Here is an 18,777-nt window from a genome sequence, read left to right on the forward strand (position 1 = left end):
AGAATCCCCAAGATAACTGCTTTCATGGTAAAAATAACACTATATAGTACTAGACAGGAAGATGTTAAAGAAGGATGGAAATAAATGGATGCAGATCTTACAAGCATCCTTGCTAGAGTTTCCCCTAGTTATTCCATTCAATCTGCACTGAATAACTTCTTATCCTATTTGGCATAGGGATTAGAAGGAGCAGAGCATCTCTTTAAGTACAAGTCTGTCTCAATTCACCAATGGAAATAAAATATTCTGCATTTTACATAAGCACAGGCTGTCTAAATAGCTGCATCTTTTCTACTTGTCTAAATGAAGCCATTTAGAAGTGTCTCAAGCTCTGTCACTTGCATGCTTTTTTTCCCTTGATACTTTGTACAAGGGAATACCTGACTTTTATTCTCCACCTTCCCCAAGTGCTGTCTTAAATCTGAATAGTAGTGCAGTAGTTTCTTCACTACTCTGATCCCCAAAACTTTCTTTAAAGTTCCCAGCACTTAGAGGTGTGTGCAGCTGTAGCCCATTTCTAAAGTAGTGAGTTGGACCTCTGTCTTAATCTCTGGCTGTATGGCTAATGCATCACTTAGACTGTAAATGCCTTTGCCCAGATTCTGATATTAGTTGTCATTGTAAAACTGGAATAACTCCGCTGAAGTCACTAATCAGAATCTGGTTCCTCAATAACAGCCCTGTAACTCTCCTCCCTCACCCCCCCCCCTCCCCAATCAAGCACACTTGTTTGTACTCAACAAACAACAATTTCCTGTGTCAAACCTAATCTTGTCTGTTATCACAAGCTGTTGTCTTTATGGAGGTGCTATGCTGCCCTGTGTTGGCACCAGGGGGGTACTACCCCTGAATGGATCTTTAATGGCTCCCAGTGGAGCAGATTACTGTCATACCAGTAAAAAGAACAGGCGTATCCGATGAAGTGGGCTGTAGCCCACGAAAGCTTATGCTCAAATAAATTTGTTAGTCTCTAAGGTGCCACAAGTACTCCTGTTCTTTTTGCAGATACAGGCTAACACGGCTGCGACTCTGAAACCTGTCATACCAGTGAAAAAGGTCCACAGTAATTAACTTGCATCCACTGCAGTTTATTTGAGAAGGAATCTCACAAGTGGTAAAGGGTTACATTAAGCACACAACTCCTATGTTAGACATTAAAGAAATAGACATTAAGAGCTATACGTTTCTCTTGGTGAGCCTCTCTTTAACAAACATACACAAACAGGTGCTGTGCTAGCCTCACACAGTTCCTGCTTGGCAAATGGAGAAGGTGGTTACCAATTCTGTGGGTGACCTCTTCTCTACAGGTCTGGTCTCCTCGGCCCTCTGGTGTGTCTTGGATTCCCTCAAGGCAAGGCCTTGGCTGCCTGGAGACCCTCTGGCTCACAGTCCTACTTGAGCCCACGGAGCAGAGTTTTGGCTACTCTGTCTAGCAGCGTTGCTTCTTTAAATGTTAATTAAGGAATCCCCTGCAGTAATTTAATTTGCTTGATTTTTATACTTTTTCCTCAAAGGAGTCACATGTCTTAAAAGCATGCCCAGTGGGCGTATGGCTACTAATTTTTACCGAATTAATACTTTAGGAGGAGACTGCTGATGGGAGCCAACTGAACATTACCCCACATTCACTCCCTTATCAATCTTTCACTTCAGCCCCCTGCGTGGTGTCCTTGCTGGGTCACTATAACCAGGTCAGCCTGTGCTCCATGCTGGAACTTTATGCATGCGATATTTACTTTTGCATGGGCCCATATTTGCCAACCAGTAGGTTCAATATTGATCATACATGCAGTCTTTGCCAGTCCTTTATCAAATCTGCTTCTGCTTAAAGGGGCCCTGCTCCCAGGATCCTCTGCAGTTTTTTCAGCCCTGTTTAAGTCGTGTCAAGTTGTGCTCACACCATTCATTCAGTATGGCCTAACCAATTCGGCACGATCCCAACACCGTGGACTCAAGGTAAGAATAGTGGTGCCATATTAACACTTGTGGCTAGCAAACATTGCTATGTGGGCTCTGGATAATGTTATGTGGCATAGGAGGAAGTTCATGGAGGAAGTTTCAGTGTTTTGAACACTCTCTTGTACTTGCCACAGTCCAAGTGGGGGAGGGGAAAAGAAGTCCATGTTCTCTGCATTTAGGGACTTAAAATTCTGAGGAGCACAAATACATGTTTAGTGTTGTGTATTTTACCTACGTAACCAAGACACCCTTAACTGCTGTAAAGGGGCTCTTAACTTGAGTCTGTATTTAGTAGTAAGTCATGTCCACAGTATCTTGTCTTTATACTTAGATTGTAAGCTCTTTGGGGCAGAGACTGTCTTTGTTCCATGGTTGTGCAGTGTCTAGCACAATGGGGTCCTGGTCCATGTGTAGGGATCATAGGTGCTATGGTAATACACCTCTACCCCGATATAACGCTGTCCTCTGGAGCCAAAAAATCTTACCGCGTTACAGGTGAAACCGCGTTATATCAAACTTGCTTTGATCCGCCGGAGTGCGCAGCCGCCCCCCCCCCCCCCCCAAGAGCACTGCTTTACCGCATTATATCTGAATTTGTGTTATATTGGGTCGTGTTATGTCAGGGTAGAGGTGTACAAATACATTTTGGACAGAGGTCCAGGTACTTAACCTTTGAGTTAGTGGTGTTATCACTTGCAAGCCCTGTGAGCCAAGGCCCTGATGAGATAAGGTGGGCCCAATTCAGTTGAGCACATCAACTGCAACAACTCTCTGATTACAGTGCCAGTTTAAGTCCAAGTCCAACTCCAACTGTAATGGGTGGCCTGGAGGGCCGGAGGGCCTAGTGGATAGAGCACATGGCCCCTGGCTTGGTTGCAAGGTCTCAGTCTTTAAGGCGGGGGGGTCGGGCAGTAGGGGAACTCAGGCCCTTCCTCTCCAGTGGGTCCCAGCCCAGGGCCCTGCGTTTGTCAACCCCTGAACAGGGGCAGCTCTCCTAGCAGGGAGTCTTAATTCGCTGCCCTGGGCTACTTTCTACCAGCGTCTGTTCGGTTTGGGGCATGGCCGCTCTAGTGCACTTAGTTGGGCGGCCTGCTTCTTGTAGGGTCCTCTGGGTCTTGTGCAGTCCCTCATCACAGTCCCAGGCTCGTTTGGGCGGGCAGCTGCCAGTTGGTGAGGCCGAGCACCACAGTGTCCCTGGGCTTTGCCCACTCAGTTGCCTCCAGAGCCGGAGGCTCCTAGGTCTCCTCCAGAGTCTCTGGCAGCGGGGAAGACCGTGCTGCCTCTCAAGTGGCTGCCTTGGTGGACAGGTTGGTGCTCCTTCCCCTCAAGTAGAGAGGCAGCTAGTTCCTGCCCCTTCGCCAGTCAGCCCTGCACTGAGCCAGGCACTCTCCTTTTCTCCCCCCTCCAGGCCTGGCATTGGCTGCAGGTATAATGGCGCGAGGCTAGCTGGGCCCAGAGGCTCTCATTAACCCTTGTTGTGCTGGCTGGCAGTTGCTCTGCTTCATATCACCAACCTTCAGAACTTCAGCTGAAACGATTGCAGCCAGGCTTTCAACTTTGATTCTGTCCCTTGTGGCGTTTCCAGTCAGCCAAAAGGAAATGTGCAGGGCAGAGGGCTGGACAGCCTCTGTGCTCTAAGCTATTTCTTCAGCTGGGTGCCTTACTGAAGGTCAGGTGTCTTTTGGGAAGACCTAGGATCAGGGTGACCCTCACTGGGGGATGAAGAAGGGGGGGCCAGGTGACCTACATAAGGTAAATTTCTTAAACTAATCTACAGAAACTCTCAAAGAGGGCTAGATTTACCCCCACTTAACAAGACAAGCTGTGCCCTAGGGGGATTCCCACATTTCCACAGGGTTTCAATCACCCTCCTACAGGGAGGTCTGCCATTGGGTGGGGAACTTTAGTTTCTGCTAGTGGAGGCTGCAGCTTGGAAGTGCTGAGCCAGTGGATCCTTTTTGTCATCTGGAATATACTTTTTTCCTAGCCAACACAGCTCAGTTTGAACCCGCCCTAGAGGAGAGGATGCCACAGCAGCTGACTGCATCCTGGATTGTGCTGGCAGAAACTGTGTGTGATGGGTTAGATCACAGAACCCCCCTTGGGAGCTGCCCCCTGATGAGCAGAGGTAATCTTGGCACCTGCTAGCTCTGGACCCCAGCATCCTGTCTTGCTGAGCCAGACACTCCCGTCTGATCCCACAAAGACCCAGGGTCTGAATTACTTGCCCCAAAGCTGCAAGCTTCACTGAAAACAGCTCACAGAAGTGTTCCTGTCTTTAACACTCAGATGCCCAACTCCCAATGGGGTCTAAACCCAAATAAATGTGTTTTTTCTCTGTATAAAGCTTACACAGGGTAAACTCATAAATTGTTCGCCCTCTATAACACTGATAGAGAGAGATGCACAGCTGTTTGCCTCCCCCCAGGTATTCATACATACTCTGGGTCAGTTAATAAGTAAAAAATGATTTTATTAAATACAGAAAGTAGGATTTAAGTGGTTCCACATAGTAACAGACAGAACAAAGTAAGTCACCAAGCAAAATAAAATTAAAATGCACAAATCTATGTCTAATCAAACCGAATACAGATAATCTCATCCTCAGAGATGCTTCAGCAAGTTTTTTCCTCAGACTGGACACCTTTCCAGGCCTGGGCACAATTCTTTCCCCTGGTACAGCTCTTGTTGCAGCTCAGGTGGTAGCTAGGGGATTCTTCATGATGGCTCCTCTCTCCCTCTTTGTTCTGTTCCACCCCTTTATATATCTTTTGCATAAGGCGGGAACCCTTTGTCCCTCTCTGGGTTCCCACCCCCTCTTTCTCAATGGAAAGACACCAGGTTAAAGATGGATTCCAGTTCAGGTGACATGATCATATGTCACTGCAAGACTTCATTGCCCACTTGCTAGCATACACGTATACAGGAAGACTTACAGGTAAAACACGGCCATCTGCAGACAATTGTCCTGGTTAATGGGAGTCATCAAGATTCCAAACCACCATTAATGGTCCACACTTTGCATCAGAGTTATAGTTCATATTTCTAGTTTCAGATACGAGTGGTACATTTATACAAATAGGATGATCACACTCAGTAGATTATAAGCTTTGTAATGATACCTTACAAGAGACCTTTTTTATGAAGCATATTCCAGTTACATTATATTCACTTATTATATGGTTTTATAAAAATATGCTAGACTGCAACGTCACACTGTGACCTAGTGTTTTTAATACACAATTTTCTGAAAATCACTTTGGTGCACCCAAGTAAAAAAATCTATTCCTGCAATGCCAGACAGAACTTCTGATGGAACCTACATCATAGTACACCTCTACCCCGATACAACGCTGTCCTTGGGAGCCAAAAAATCTTACCGCGTTATAGGTGAAACCGCGTTATATCGAATTTGCTTTGATCTGCCAGAGTGCACAGCCCCGCCCCCCCCGGGAGCACTGCTTTACTGCGTTATATCTGAATTTGTGTTCTATCGGGTCGCGTTATATTGGGGTAGAGGTGTAGCATACTTGTTGCCACAAAAGCAGACATAGAGGGCGAAGTTATGCCTTCAATTATGCTAGTATGACCCCACTGAAGTCTGTTACTGAAAGCAGAAAGTGGCTCTGAATCAAAATATGTATTTCATTACAGTTTTAAGCATGTTTCCTAACACTCTAAGACTGATATCCTTGGCATAAAATGGGCTTCCGTGCCCTACTTAAGACACAAAGGATTGAGCATGTCCTACAAGAATTATCCTTTGACCAGAAAACCAATACCAATCCTTGTATACACTAATGAAAGGAGCTTACTCAGAGCACAGTGGCTCAGTAGGGTAGAAGCTGTCCGGAAAGCCCAGTGAAAGGATTAGCTCACCTCCAATACATTAGACAGCAAAACACGATCAAGGGCTCTAAGAGTCATGGCAAAAGATATGGCAGGGATAATAAACACACACATTCAGCTGTTTTTTTCCTACAGACCCTTTTGGAAACCATGTGGAATGTGTAACCAATGAAACTAAGCAGTTCTTGTAAAATTTTTACATACTGCTTCCTTCCCCACCCCCCTTCCCTTCTCCAGTCTCAGAGGGTAAAGGTTAGAGTGGGCCTGGAGAACAAACTCTTCTCCTCAGAGGTAGATCCTTCAGGTCAAGTCACATTCCTACACACAGTCTTCCCCATTTTCTTAGATTGATGCTGTCCATGCTGCAGCTCTTATGGTGCACAGAACGTGAGCTTGTGACTAGAGCAGCTGACTGGGAACAAAGGCTCCTGGGTTCTGTTCCCAATATCACTGCTGACTTGCTGTGTAATACTGAGCAAATCTCTTTGCCTCCGTTTCCCCACCTGTAAAAAAGAGGAATAACTATTTCACTGGGGTTTAATGAGGCCTGATAAATGTTCTTGCAATGCTCTGACACCCTCTGCTGAAAGGTGCTATATAGGTTTTTTAATTGTTTTTTTTTAATTCATTTTACAGGCCTGAGAATTCAATGCCTTTCACTGCATTATTTCTCACTAATACTGATGCTTTTCCCTTTGGCAGTTATCAACTAGGGCAAATTGAAGGCTGTAGCCATGCAGAAGACTGACTTACCATGCTGACCTTTGTTTCCTCAGGCATGGGAACCCTGATGTTGAGAGAGCTGGCTTGTATTGTAACAGTGGTCCTGAAGCTTGTTTGAAGATTTGAATAAGAAATTATCACGGTTGCAGAGGAGGAGAAAGTCCAGGCATAATTGTGCTTCTCACAGGGCTTGCATTTTCTATTACTTCAATGACCCACGTTAACAGTAAACTTGTGATACCAAAACTCTTCAGCCTCTGGCTTGTAATCTTCTGGTTAGCAGGTGTCTGGCAAAAAAAAAAAAAATGTAAACCCTGGTGTACTGTTGTACAATACGTGCTGTATTTCAGCAGCCTTCTTCTTGTGCACACTTTTTCCATTTAGAAGTGACCTTAATATTACCAAAAGAACCTAAACAAACAACTCATTTGCAGATGAAATTGGTCTCCTTTGGTTTTTTCAGTATCTGACTTGTTGGTGATCACCCAAGCCAAAATGTGAGATTTCTGTCTTTTCACCTGAACTACCTGCCAAATTCTAGCTCTACACAACTTGGGGATTAGAATAATCTATAAACAGGAAGATAAATGAGATTGCTGGGGAAATCTCTCCTGATACACTGAGTGAATAATTCATACAAGGATTTTTAGTCTGAAATGACTGACATCTGATTGCACTACCATCTAAAAACTGTTGTTTGTTTTTCTGTCTGAAGGACAGAGGTGTCTTCCAGCTTCCTTCTTACTCTGAAAATGCTTTATCTGGGGTGAATGTGATCTTCAGCAAATGAACCAGGCATTCAGAACTCACTGTGCCCTTCAGAAGAATGTCCAGCCTGGACACTCCTTGTTTTTATCAAACATGCTAAGAAAGGGTCTTGCTCAAAATGGAATGAGTCGAGCCTTAGCATAGCAAAGGCTCTTGAGTGCAGTCAAAGGCAGAAATGAAGAATTCCTTAATTTTGATCAAAAAGGTTTGTTTATTTGAATGTTTATAGCCCCACCATACAAAAAAGTAGATGGGATGGGGGGGAGACTGCATTTAAAATGGAAGCAGGCTAAGGGAGGGAAGAACCTTTAGCTCTACTTTAAGGACAGCTTGATGTAGTGCACTTTAATAGAGATTTGTTCTAATAAATCACATTACAGAGAAGGATGTATTTTATCTCTTGCTATTCTGGTTCCTACTGCTGAATACTGGCAATATTATGTCTGCCTTTTGCAAGAACTGGCTTTGATGCCAATTAGCAAGAACCCGTATTGAAAACATGGGCTTGCTCCAAAGCTACTTGAACTTCAGTCAACTTTCGATCTGACTCACTCTGCATATTTTACATACTGAAATCATTTTGGGGTGTCTCTAGCATTGGTGAGGTTCAGTTTGCTTCCTTCCACTGTCTTCATAGAGGTGCAGTGAAGGTATGTCCACACTTAAAAAAACTGCAGTGGTGCAGTTGGGGCTCTGTAGCACTTCAGTGTAGACACTACCTTCGCCGATGTGAAAGATTCTCCTGTTGGCATAGGTACTCCACCTCCCCAAGAGGAGGTAGCTAGGTTGATGGAAGAATTCTGGGGATTATGTCTACTTAACAACACTGCTTGGGGTGTGGATTTTTCACACAACTGAGCATTGTCATTAAACCGACTTAATATTCTAGTGTAAGTCAGGCCTGAGAGGGGGTAGAGATACTCACCAGGTTCCATCCTATCACTGGCAATTTTCCTCCTACCCTAAACATCTCTGTTCTTCTCATATCCCTATAGGTCATGAGGTAATGCGTATTCCTTTTCATATCCTCCCCCTGTAACCCTCCTGCACTTGCCATTTAAAAACCCAGGAAATTCCATGGACAAACTGTGTTTGAAAGGGACTGAGGTTGATTAAGTGTGACATTCTTCTCTTCCTTGCCCCAACCCCAAAACAAAATCTAGCACTTGTATTATAATGCAAAACCTTAATTATAATTTCATGCTTCCTGTATGCACTAAACCAGTATGCATCTGACAGCAATAAATGTTTGCTACTGTTGCTGAGGTTGGAATTGTGTTGCATTATATTGTGAGGGAAATTAATGTGCAGTGTTTCCTTCTCTATTGGAGGCAGCAGAAAGTTCCATGTTGTGTTATGGAGTTTGTCGCTGGAAATCTGCTCTGTGGGCATTACAGCACAGTTAGATATTCCATAACTTGAGATTTCCTTGCTTTTTAGGGCCTGTATTGTGGTGGGGGACAGTAATGTCACATGTAACTAATCTTAATCCCGTAAAAAAAAAAATTGATAGTGGAATTAATCTTAACTACTTTTAGACTGTAAATTTGTTTTTATCTTCTAGTCAACTGTTGAATAGAATTCTTGGCCCTTAGGATACTAAATTGCATGATGTGATCCTAGCTAATCAGTGAGGCTGACCCTGTTTTACTCAGCTTCTACTGATCAAAGGGTTTGAGACTTGAAAACAGGAGTCGGCAACCTCTGGCACGCAGCTTGCCAGGGTAAGCACCCTGGCGGGCCAGGCCAGTTTGTTTACCTGCTGCGTCCGCAGGTTTGGCCGATCGTGGCTCCCACTGGCCACGGTTTGCCGCTCCAGGCCAATGGGGGCGGCGGGAAGCTGCGGCCAGCACATCCCTCGGCCCACGGTGCTTACCCTGGCGAGCCGCGTGCCAGAGGTTGCCGACCCCTGCTCTAAGAGTTCCAAATACAGGAACTACTTATAACAGATGAATGGAGAACTTGGGGTATGTCTCAATGACTTAATGCAGTTGCACTAGAATTGTGACAGCTGACAAAACATCAATTGTCTCACTGCAACAATTAACACCATCCCAGATTAGCATAGCTGCAGGTGAATGAAGTTCTGTTTTTCAGTCTGATGCTTAATAATCTGTTTAGGCTATGAGCCAGTATGTTTCCAGTGCCAGGTAGGTGATGGGTCATGTCTTAGCGAGGCTCTGATAAGGAAAAATAGTTCAAGCATGGCATACCGAAGGTCTGACACACAAAGGACTGTGCCTATTTGACTGAAACTTACTTTGTATAAAATAACAAGGAGTCCTTGTGGCAGCTTAGAGACTAACAAATTTATTTGGGCATAAGTTTTCGTGGGCTAAAACCCACCTCATCAGAGGCATGGAGTGGAAAATACAGGATATAAAATGTTGTTGAAAAGTTTTAGTATTGCAAAGTTTCAAGCCTGCACAACTCGTAAAGCGGCGAGGGCCATATTACTCCAAAGGAAACAGCTGAGGGCCAAACCCCAGCCCCGCCAACCCCCCCGAAACACACACACACACACACACACACACACACACACACACACACACCAAGCGCCGCCCGCCCCATGGAAACAAACCCTCCTTCCCCAGCGCCAGCCCGCCGAAACAACAGTATTGAACCTTGGTAATATGTTATAGCGGGCCCCTAGGTTAGTATAATTAAGGTAAAAGAAAAATGTCTTTTTGCTAGAAGTAGACTAAATAAGATCTTCCACCCACTTTGTAATCAGTTGCCCCGTTGAATGAATGAGGTGTGAATGAGGAAGGCATGGAAGGCAGGCACCTCCAGACAGCTTCAACCCTTGGAGAGGGGATGGGAGCCAGACCAGATCAGTAGAACAGGCCAGCCACCGACTCGACTCATAGCTCGCCACCTCAGCCCCCCACTCCCCTGGCTCGCCTACTCACCCCCGGTCACTGCCCGCCCGCCCGCTCGCCTCCTCAGCCCCCCACCCCACCGGCCAGTGATGAGCTGCCAAAATCTAAACAACCAGTTCCCTCCTCAGCCCCCCTCCCTCACCCGCCACCCTGGGCCGCACAGTGAGCCCATGCAGGCCACATGTTGTGCAGGCCTGGTTTAAAGCATGTGTTGTACTTTAGTAATAACACTTGTCTAGAACAAGTCAAACTATTGCAAATTGTGACCATTCTAGTGTTACTGCTTGTGATTAACTAACTGTAAAAAAGCTTAACAATCACTACATATCAGTATAGAGATGTCATGCTACAAAACACTTCAGCTCCTGATCTCCAGCTGTGTGGGAGGGGTGGAGGTGGGGGAGGAGTAAAGGGAATTAAAGAACCCACATGCCAGTCAGTCTAGTCATATCTTTGAAAGAACTCTGGAGTTCTGTAACAGATGTTGAAAAAAATAGGTTAGAAATTAAGTGAATGTGATGTAATAGTGTGATTTGGCTTGGGTTTTTTATCACCAATTGCTCTTGCTCAGATCTGTGCAAATCTATCCCCTTTATGCTAGAATGACCCATTGTAGCCTACTTTTGTCATGCTCTTGGATACAAAGTTGATGGGGATATGCCTGGTGTTAAGTTTTTATAGTTCTGATGGTAACTGGGCTGTAGAGGTGGAATTCATCATGTAATAAGTACCTTTCCATTAGCCTTTTGATAAATCCAACCTGTTAAGGTTTGGTCTCAGCTGTGTAAATACTGTTCAAAAAGTGCCATCTAGTGGCTGGAGCCCTTACTGAAATGTTCTTCCCAGATCTGGAGCTTGGCCAGGAAAGCTATGTTACTACCTTACTGGTGTAATAAATAAATAAATACATACATACATAAAACTTAGATTAGAAACCTGCTCAGAGTTTCCCCAGGCTGGTGTCATTTCATGCCTAAGTTTTACAATATAGGGTACCTCCCACCTTGGGCATGATGTATAAAACTAGTCTGCTTCAAAACTTTTATAAACTATATCCAGTTTGAGCACATGCATGCAGGCTAGATGACTTGTAAGGATTTTAAAACTAGTATTTAAGGCATTTAAAAATATTTAGTGCACTCTTGCACAGGAGTAGCATTCAACCTGCAATTAAAAGCGTCTGATATCCTTTTATTTCTCTTAAGGCTTGCCATGGATGTACATCAGGATCCAAATGTGACTGTAGTGGAGTAAAAGGCGAAAAGGTAAACCCTCTGTTTAAATTTTTCATCAGTTGAAAATGGCTTCTGAAACAACTGAATTGTTCTGTACTTCTGGGCATTTTTTGGTGGTAATTGGTTTGTTCACACAAAACAAAAGCACATAGGTAAGTGTTTGTAATAACAATAGTAAATCTCAGGGAGTGGGTGAGGTCTAATGGACCAATATGGTAGCAGCACGTTAAGTGGGCTCCTAACATCGCTTTAGTGGGAAGAGTGGGAGGGGAGGCAGCAATTAAATATACTTGTCCTGGTATATTAGACTGAGAACATTAGGGAGGCAAATTTGACAAAGTGGAAAGTCATGTTTACTATACTACTGTTACCCAAGTTCCCCCCTGCTGTCTTGATATGCAACTAAATCATGGGCATGCACAAAGCTTTCCTGACAACTATGTTTACTCCTCTTCCATGTTGACTTATCAGTTAATGGAAGATTTTAGTCTGACTAAGACCAAGCAAGCTGTATCAAATGAACTGGACAGTTTCAATGCCTCCAGCTGCTTCTACTTTTTCTGCATCTGAGTAAGCAGCCTTACATTTTCAGAAACTGGAAGAAACCCTTTAAAAATGAGTGGTGCAATATCAGGAAGGTTTGATGTCTTCTAGGAACCGTCTTCACAATTTGAAGCAAACTGGGCTCCCAGTTAACAACTACTACTACTGACAAGATCTTTGGCTTGGTTCTTTTGGAGTAACCATAGCAATATGACGTCAGAATTGGCTAAGAAGAACTCCTTATTAGAGACTAGGGTAGACCTGGTGGGAAACAGAGAATACTAGGCTTGTGATTTGCAGGACGTTCTGAGGGATGCTATAGCCAGTCTCCTCTTAGTACTGGATGCTGCCGTCCCTCTTTGAGAGGCAGGCTTTTCTTTGTGTGATTGGAACGGACTCACCACCCCCTACAGGAGTTAGGTTGGTGATGTTTTGTATGAAGGGAATGTTCCTTACTTTATACTTTTGATCTGAAACTGGATGGTGCTGGTAAAATGTTGGCTCTTTGGGCCATGAACATGACTGCCTGTGCTCCTGAAATTATGAATCTTGGTTGATGATCAATTTATCCTCTCCTCAGAATGCAACATGTTTGTGGAGCAACATGATGATGGGATTATAGAAACATAGGGCTGGAAATTCCTGTTCTGCAGCAGGATCAAATAACCTAGACCCTCTCTGACAGGTTTGTCTAACCTGCTCTTGCAAAGCCTTCAGTGGTGGGATTCTGCAGCCTCCTTAGGTACCCTGTTCCAGTGCTTAACTAGCCTTATAGTTAGAAAGTTTCTCTAGTACTTAACCTGAATCTACCTTGCTGCAAACTAAGGGAATATCAAGGAGGTATTCAAGTGTGGTCAATAGGTCTGGACATTCAGAAAACTACATGGGAACATATCAATATAAACATAACCAGGCTTTTCAGACACAGGAGGCCAGATCCTCAGCTGGTCTAATTAGATGTGGATCTAGCCCTAAATTAGGATATTCCCTTAGTTTGCAGCAAGGTAGATTCAGGTTAGGTACTAGAGAAACTTTCTAACTATAAGGCTAGTATTTCCTTTTATTAGTTTTAAACCTTCTGCCTATTAATTTCATTGGCTGACTCCCTGATACCTGTGTTATGTGAAGGGGTAAATAACACTTCCCCATTCACTTTCTCTACCGTTCATGATTTTGTAGACATCTATCACATCCCTACCCCCTTAGCTGTCTCTTTCTAAACTGAACAGCCCCAGTCTTTTTGATCTCTTCATATAGAAGCTGTTCCATACCTCAAATCACTTTTGTTGCCCTTCTCTGTACCTTTTCCAATTCTAATATCTTTTTGGGGGGGATGGGGCAACCAGATCTGCATGCAGTATTCTAGATGTGAGTGTATCTTGGATTTATATAGTGGCATTATTATATTTTCTATCCCTTTCCTAATGATTCCTAATATTTTGTTAGATTTTTTTTTTTTTTTTTTTTTTTTTGACTCCTGCTGCACATTTGAGCATTTGTTTTCAGGGAACTATCCATGATGAACCCAAGATCTTTCTTGAGTGGAAACAGCTAATTTAGACCCATCATTTTGTATGTATAGTTGGGATAATATTTTTCAGTATGCATTATTTTTCACCTGTGAACTTTGAATTTCATCTGCCATTTTGTTCCTCAGTCACTCAGTATTGTGAGATCCTTTGTAAGCCTTCACAGGCAGCTTTGGACTTAACCATCCTGAGTAATTTTGTATCATTTGCCACCTCACTTCACCCCTTTCCCAGATCATTGATGAATATGTTGAACAGCACTGGTCCCAGTACTGCTATTCTTGGGGGATCCTGCTATTTACCTCTGTGCATTGTGAAAACTAACCATTTATTCCTACCCTTTGTTTTTTTTTTTTTTTGTCTTCTTTAACCAGTTATGATTCATGAGAGGATACTTCACTTTTATCCCATGACTGCTTACTTTGCTTAAGAACCTTTGGTGGGGGACCTTATTAAAGGCTTTCTGAAAGCCCAAGTACACTATATCGACTAGATCACCCTTGTGCACATGCTCACTGACATCCTCAAAGAATTTTAATAGATTGTTGAAGCATGATTTCCCTTTACAAAAGCTGTGTTGACATTTTCCCAAGATATTGTGTTTATATGGGCCTGATAATTCTGTTTGCTATGATTTCAACCAATTTGCCTGGTACTGAAATTAAGTTTACTGGCCTGTAATTTCCAGGATTGCCTCTGGGTGGCTGACTGATCATGTGATGCAGCTATTTTTTCCTGCTGCTACATTTAAAGTAATTTTATTGAGGCAGCAACCTGAGGGTGACTCTTTGGGGTGTAACCCAGACCAGTAAGGGGTTGTCACCACCAGCCCTGTAACTCTGGATGCTATGCTGCTGTGGCTCACAACTTTGACACAAACACGCAAGTCACACCCTGGCTCCCACCACCCAGTTACTTTTTGCAGGGTGACCCCAACATTCCCCCAGTTCTGAATGTCCCCCAAACTATCTGCCCTGCAGTGTCCAGCTCTCTGCTGTAACACTCACAGAAGTTTTAAGTGTATTGTCTCTTTTAAAAGAGACAATACATTACAGTTCATTAATTTAACTGGGGTTTGCACAAACACTTGTATTTCAGCCAGAGAACTGAAATGGTTCAGAGTAAAAGTGCAACAAACTTATTTAACAAAGAACATAGGATTAAGTGATACCAGGTATAAGGCATAAAGGTAGAACAGGTTACAAGCAAACAAAAGTAAAGATACACATCTAAGACTAAAACGTACTTTCAGCAAGTTATAATCTTTTGCCTAAGCAGATTTCTCACCTAAATTCAGTTTAGTCTTCAACCCCCTCCTTGCTGAAGGACCCAACAGTCTGTGATTTCAAGAGCTCTGGCCCCCTTGAATCCATCGAGTGTTGGATTCCAAAATGGTTTTCAGTTTCTGCTTATATCTGCCAAAGTTCATTGACCCTGTTACAAGAGGCAGGAAGACTTCCAGCTGTTCTTCCCTTCCTATTGACTTCCCATCCCCCTGCAGATTCATAAGTAAATGGGGCTTCCATTGTTTTGATTCCATAATGCTTAATTTATATTGGAGGAAGGTAGAGAGTTCCCTTCCCTCCTGTCTGAGGAAAACCTGTTTCTCCCTGGATTTTTTTCAGACTTTAAAGCATAATATCAGAGTACTCATAATTACTCGTGTAGCATAAATGCACACATTTCACTATATTAATCACCAGTGTCACAGGCTTTCATAAATTCCCTTACTCGATACTCTTTTAATACAGTTGATTTCAATTGCTTATTACCTGGGTGTCCGACCCCTGTCTTCATAGTCCAGTAAACCTTTGAAATATATTCTTTGAAAAGTAAGCCCAGACAAAGGGCTCCCTACATCTTGCTGGGATGTAGATGCCATACTGTCTTCCCAAAGTTCATTGACCCTGCTTCAGGAGGCCAGAAGACTCCTTGGAGGTGCAGTCTCCATCCCCTAGCCAAATTAAGTATTCATTTTTCAATGGCTTTGTTTACTTGCACGTAAATGTACTTTTCTTTGTATTTAGTGATGCCTTTACATTGATTCCATTTGCTTAATGTGTCTCCAAATTCCTTGGTCTGAAAGAGGCATGGTTTAGATACTGCTTGACAAATATATTTTAAGAACACATTTGCAGCACATCTTTACAAAGTCCTTTTGTGGGTTTATCATACATCCATCACACAATGATTTTTGGGACCAACATGTTACCAGTTTGTATATGATACCTTGTAGATACTGATTGACAACAGCACGTTAGATGTAGTGACCTTGACAGGCCTGACGAGAGTTGCTGACCAAGTAGTGAACCCCCAATGGGCCTTAGTCATGCTGGGTCATTAGTGTCTGCTTCCTAAACAGAGGAAGCTTCTTCTTTAAAAGTTACTGAGTACCTACTGTTTCCCTTGAATTCAGTGGGATTTGGGTGCTCAGCACTTGTGAAAATCAGCCCACTTCTTTTAAGTTTAGGAGCCTAATTTTAGGCCATTAAATACTTTCCATCTAAGCAGCTGTTACATTTGCCTCAGGGAATGTTTGACTGTGAATGGGAAAGAAGGTTGTCTCTGTCTGTGAATACCTCCTATACATAATCTTGTTGTTGATGATATGTAGACTAGATCAAAGATGTGAACCCTGCAATAACAGGGTGCAAAGTCAGAAAGTTACTTTATTCTTACCAAACTTCTAACCACTTTCAACAGGGATCTAGAGAGGAATCGATAGCATTTTAAGCTCACACCATTCAATTCTGGCATATCCACAAGTTTCAAAGATTGCATAGCTTTGAGACTTCCTTTGAAACAAGGATGACTTCAGTCGTGAACATGAACTAAAATAACTTCAAATACCTGTTTATCGGTATTACAAGGTTCTGTGTCAGCACATTACAATATACTGAAGTAATTTAATAAGACTTTGGATATCTTTGAACAGTCGTCCAGGATGCCACACCTTGAATCCAGGTGGCTCCAGCAAATGAAATTCCTTGGCAAATGTGCCTGCCATCCCTTAGCTCATCATATCTTAATTGTATGCCTAAGGAATAATATTCCATATTGGCAACCAGAGTTCTTCAGGTTACTGTCAGTAGCTAGAACTTGGATCTAGCATTCTAGGTGACAGACTTTAAGGCCCAAAGGGACCATTATGTAGGAGGTCAGAATAAGTGATCATAACACAGCCATAGAATTAATTCTTCTTTAATCTGATGATGCAAGTGTAAAGCTCACATAGATTACACAATACAACCATAGCAGATGTGGTTTTAGACAATCCATCCCCAATCCTATTTTGATTGACTGACTAGCACCTTACCGGAAAAGTCACAGCATGGACTAACTGAAAGAAAGTGTGACTTTAGCTTGATTAGTATGTGGAGGACTTCATGCAGCCACTGAATCTTGCTTACACTGTCAAAGCTATACCTTTCATAGAATCTCAGGGTTGGAAGGGACCTCAGGAGATCATCTAGTCTACCCCCCTGCTCAAAGCAGGGCAAATCCCCAGACAGTTTCTTTTTCTTTTTTTTTTAAACACCCCTGCCATTCCCTAAATGGCCCCCTCAAGGATTGAACTCACAACCCTGGGTTTAGCAGGCCAATGCTCAAACCACTGAGCTATCCCTCCCCCCCTTTCTTCTGATGATCCACATCCCTGCCTTCCTAGGTTTGAGTCACTTTGCGCTACTGATACATTGAATAGCCAGCAGCCCACCGGTGCTTTCCACTGTAACAATGAGGTCATCCTTAGAATATTTTTAAAATTTAGTTTTTCTTCTAGAAACTTTTTTTTTTTCTAGTTCTCTTGATACTCATTCCCCAGAGTGCTCCAAACTGGATGCAATTATGTGGATTAGGAGAGAACATGAGAGAGTAGCTAGGGAGGGACACCATCTCCTCCAGCCACCGTCAAATGCAGACTGATCTATTGGTATCACTCTCAGCTCCCCCTTTGAAGGAAACAGAACTTTCCTTCGCTTTATGCAGCACCCCTAATTTCAAAACTTCAGACACACTATCGCCTACTCCTCCTTTCCAAATCAAACAGGCTGTCTCCTGCTGTCAGTCAGACACCCCTCCCCACTCTTCCACATGACTCCTCCTAGCATCCAGGCTTCCTCTGCTTTCCCCTTTCTCTCCCCTCCCCCAGGCTATTTTGACTTACGATCCACCTAACTGGGGCTAGGGTGGGAACCTCGGCTTCTGTTGGCTCCTAAACAAATGAGGGGGACTTGAGCACAGGCTAATAGTAAAGCTCTGAAGGCACTGCTGGCAGAAGCAGTGGTTACACTATGACTTAGGTCCTGCAGTTCATTAGTAAAAGCTTGGCTTGGGATCATGCAGGTAGGTACCTGGGTCTGATGGAACAGGACCCAGGCTCTGCTTACAGTAGTTTAAATTGCTATTTTAATAGCAACAAGCCATGCCCCAGGGAGCACTGGTTGGCTGTTGGTGCATTTCTCTGGTGTCAGAGTTTTTAAGACCAGAAGGGACCACTAGATGGTCTTGGCATTTGGCCTCAATCCACACAGCACACCCAACTTCAGTATCAGGAGGTGAATGCACCAGGCTGTAGCTTCTTATTAATAGCACAGTCACCAATAGCAGTGCTATTTTTTTCAATGTCTGCAAGTATTCACTATGGGGTTGGGGGAGTAAGAATGCATTTGCAGAATTCTTGTGCTAGTAAAATTGGTGAGAACCAGCTGTTCCATGAGAAATCTGTACCCCCATCCCCACACATCCCTGCATCCCATTCCTAGCCTGCCAAGCTGCCAGCATCCGTGTCTGAGACACCAGCACCTTACCTCTGGCCAAAATAACCAGAATGTCCAAGGTGCAGCACAGAAGTAACCGAAATACTTCATGTTAAGTTGTGGCAGGCAGCAGGTAAGGCAAATTGTCATTTGGCATCTCTCCTCTGGAGACTATGCCTTCTTTCTTTAAATACCAATCAATCAACCCTGCAATTGATAGGCAGAATACTTTGCCCACGCAGAGTTTGTAAACTTCAATGGCGAGCTATCGGTTTCAAGATCCAAGGCCCAAATGTGTAACTAGCTTTGTTTGCTGTCCACATTCAAGGCACCGTGAGATGACATAAAAAAAATTCCATCACACGCTCTTGAATTTTTCCTTCTTTTTTGTCCTAGCTAAGTCTCTAAAGCCAGAAAGAGGCCAGCTAAATTTGCTGTGAACTGTACCAGCATGAAATGTTAGTGTATGAGTAGTACTACATCATTAATGCATGGGAGTTCTCAATGGACTTCAGTGGAGACAGACCCCAGA

General features: G+C 43.5%; 1 protein-coding gene across 1 annotated transcript in view; it reads left to right on the forward strand.

Annotated features, from left to right (window-relative positions):
• The window catches only part of COL4A5 (collagen type IV alpha 5 chain), a 159,964-nt gene that overhangs the window by 56,113 nt on the left and 85,074 nt on the right, over window positions 1-18,777 (forward strand). The window contains exon 2 of the mRNA XM_065410920.1: window positions 11,387-11,446. Within this exon, the coding sequence (XP_065266992.1) occupies window positions 11,387-11,446 (60 nt within the window). The remainder of the gene's footprint in view (window positions 1-11,386; window positions 11,447-18,777) is intronic.

The sequence above is a fragment of the Emys orbicularis genome, chromosome 9 (genome assembly GCF_028017835.1).
Source record: "Emys orbicularis isolate rEmyOrb1 chromosome 9, rEmyOrb1.hap1, whole genome shotgun sequence".
NCBI classification, from domain to species: Eukaryota; Metazoa; Chordata; order Testudines; family Emydidae; genus Emys; species Emys orbicularis.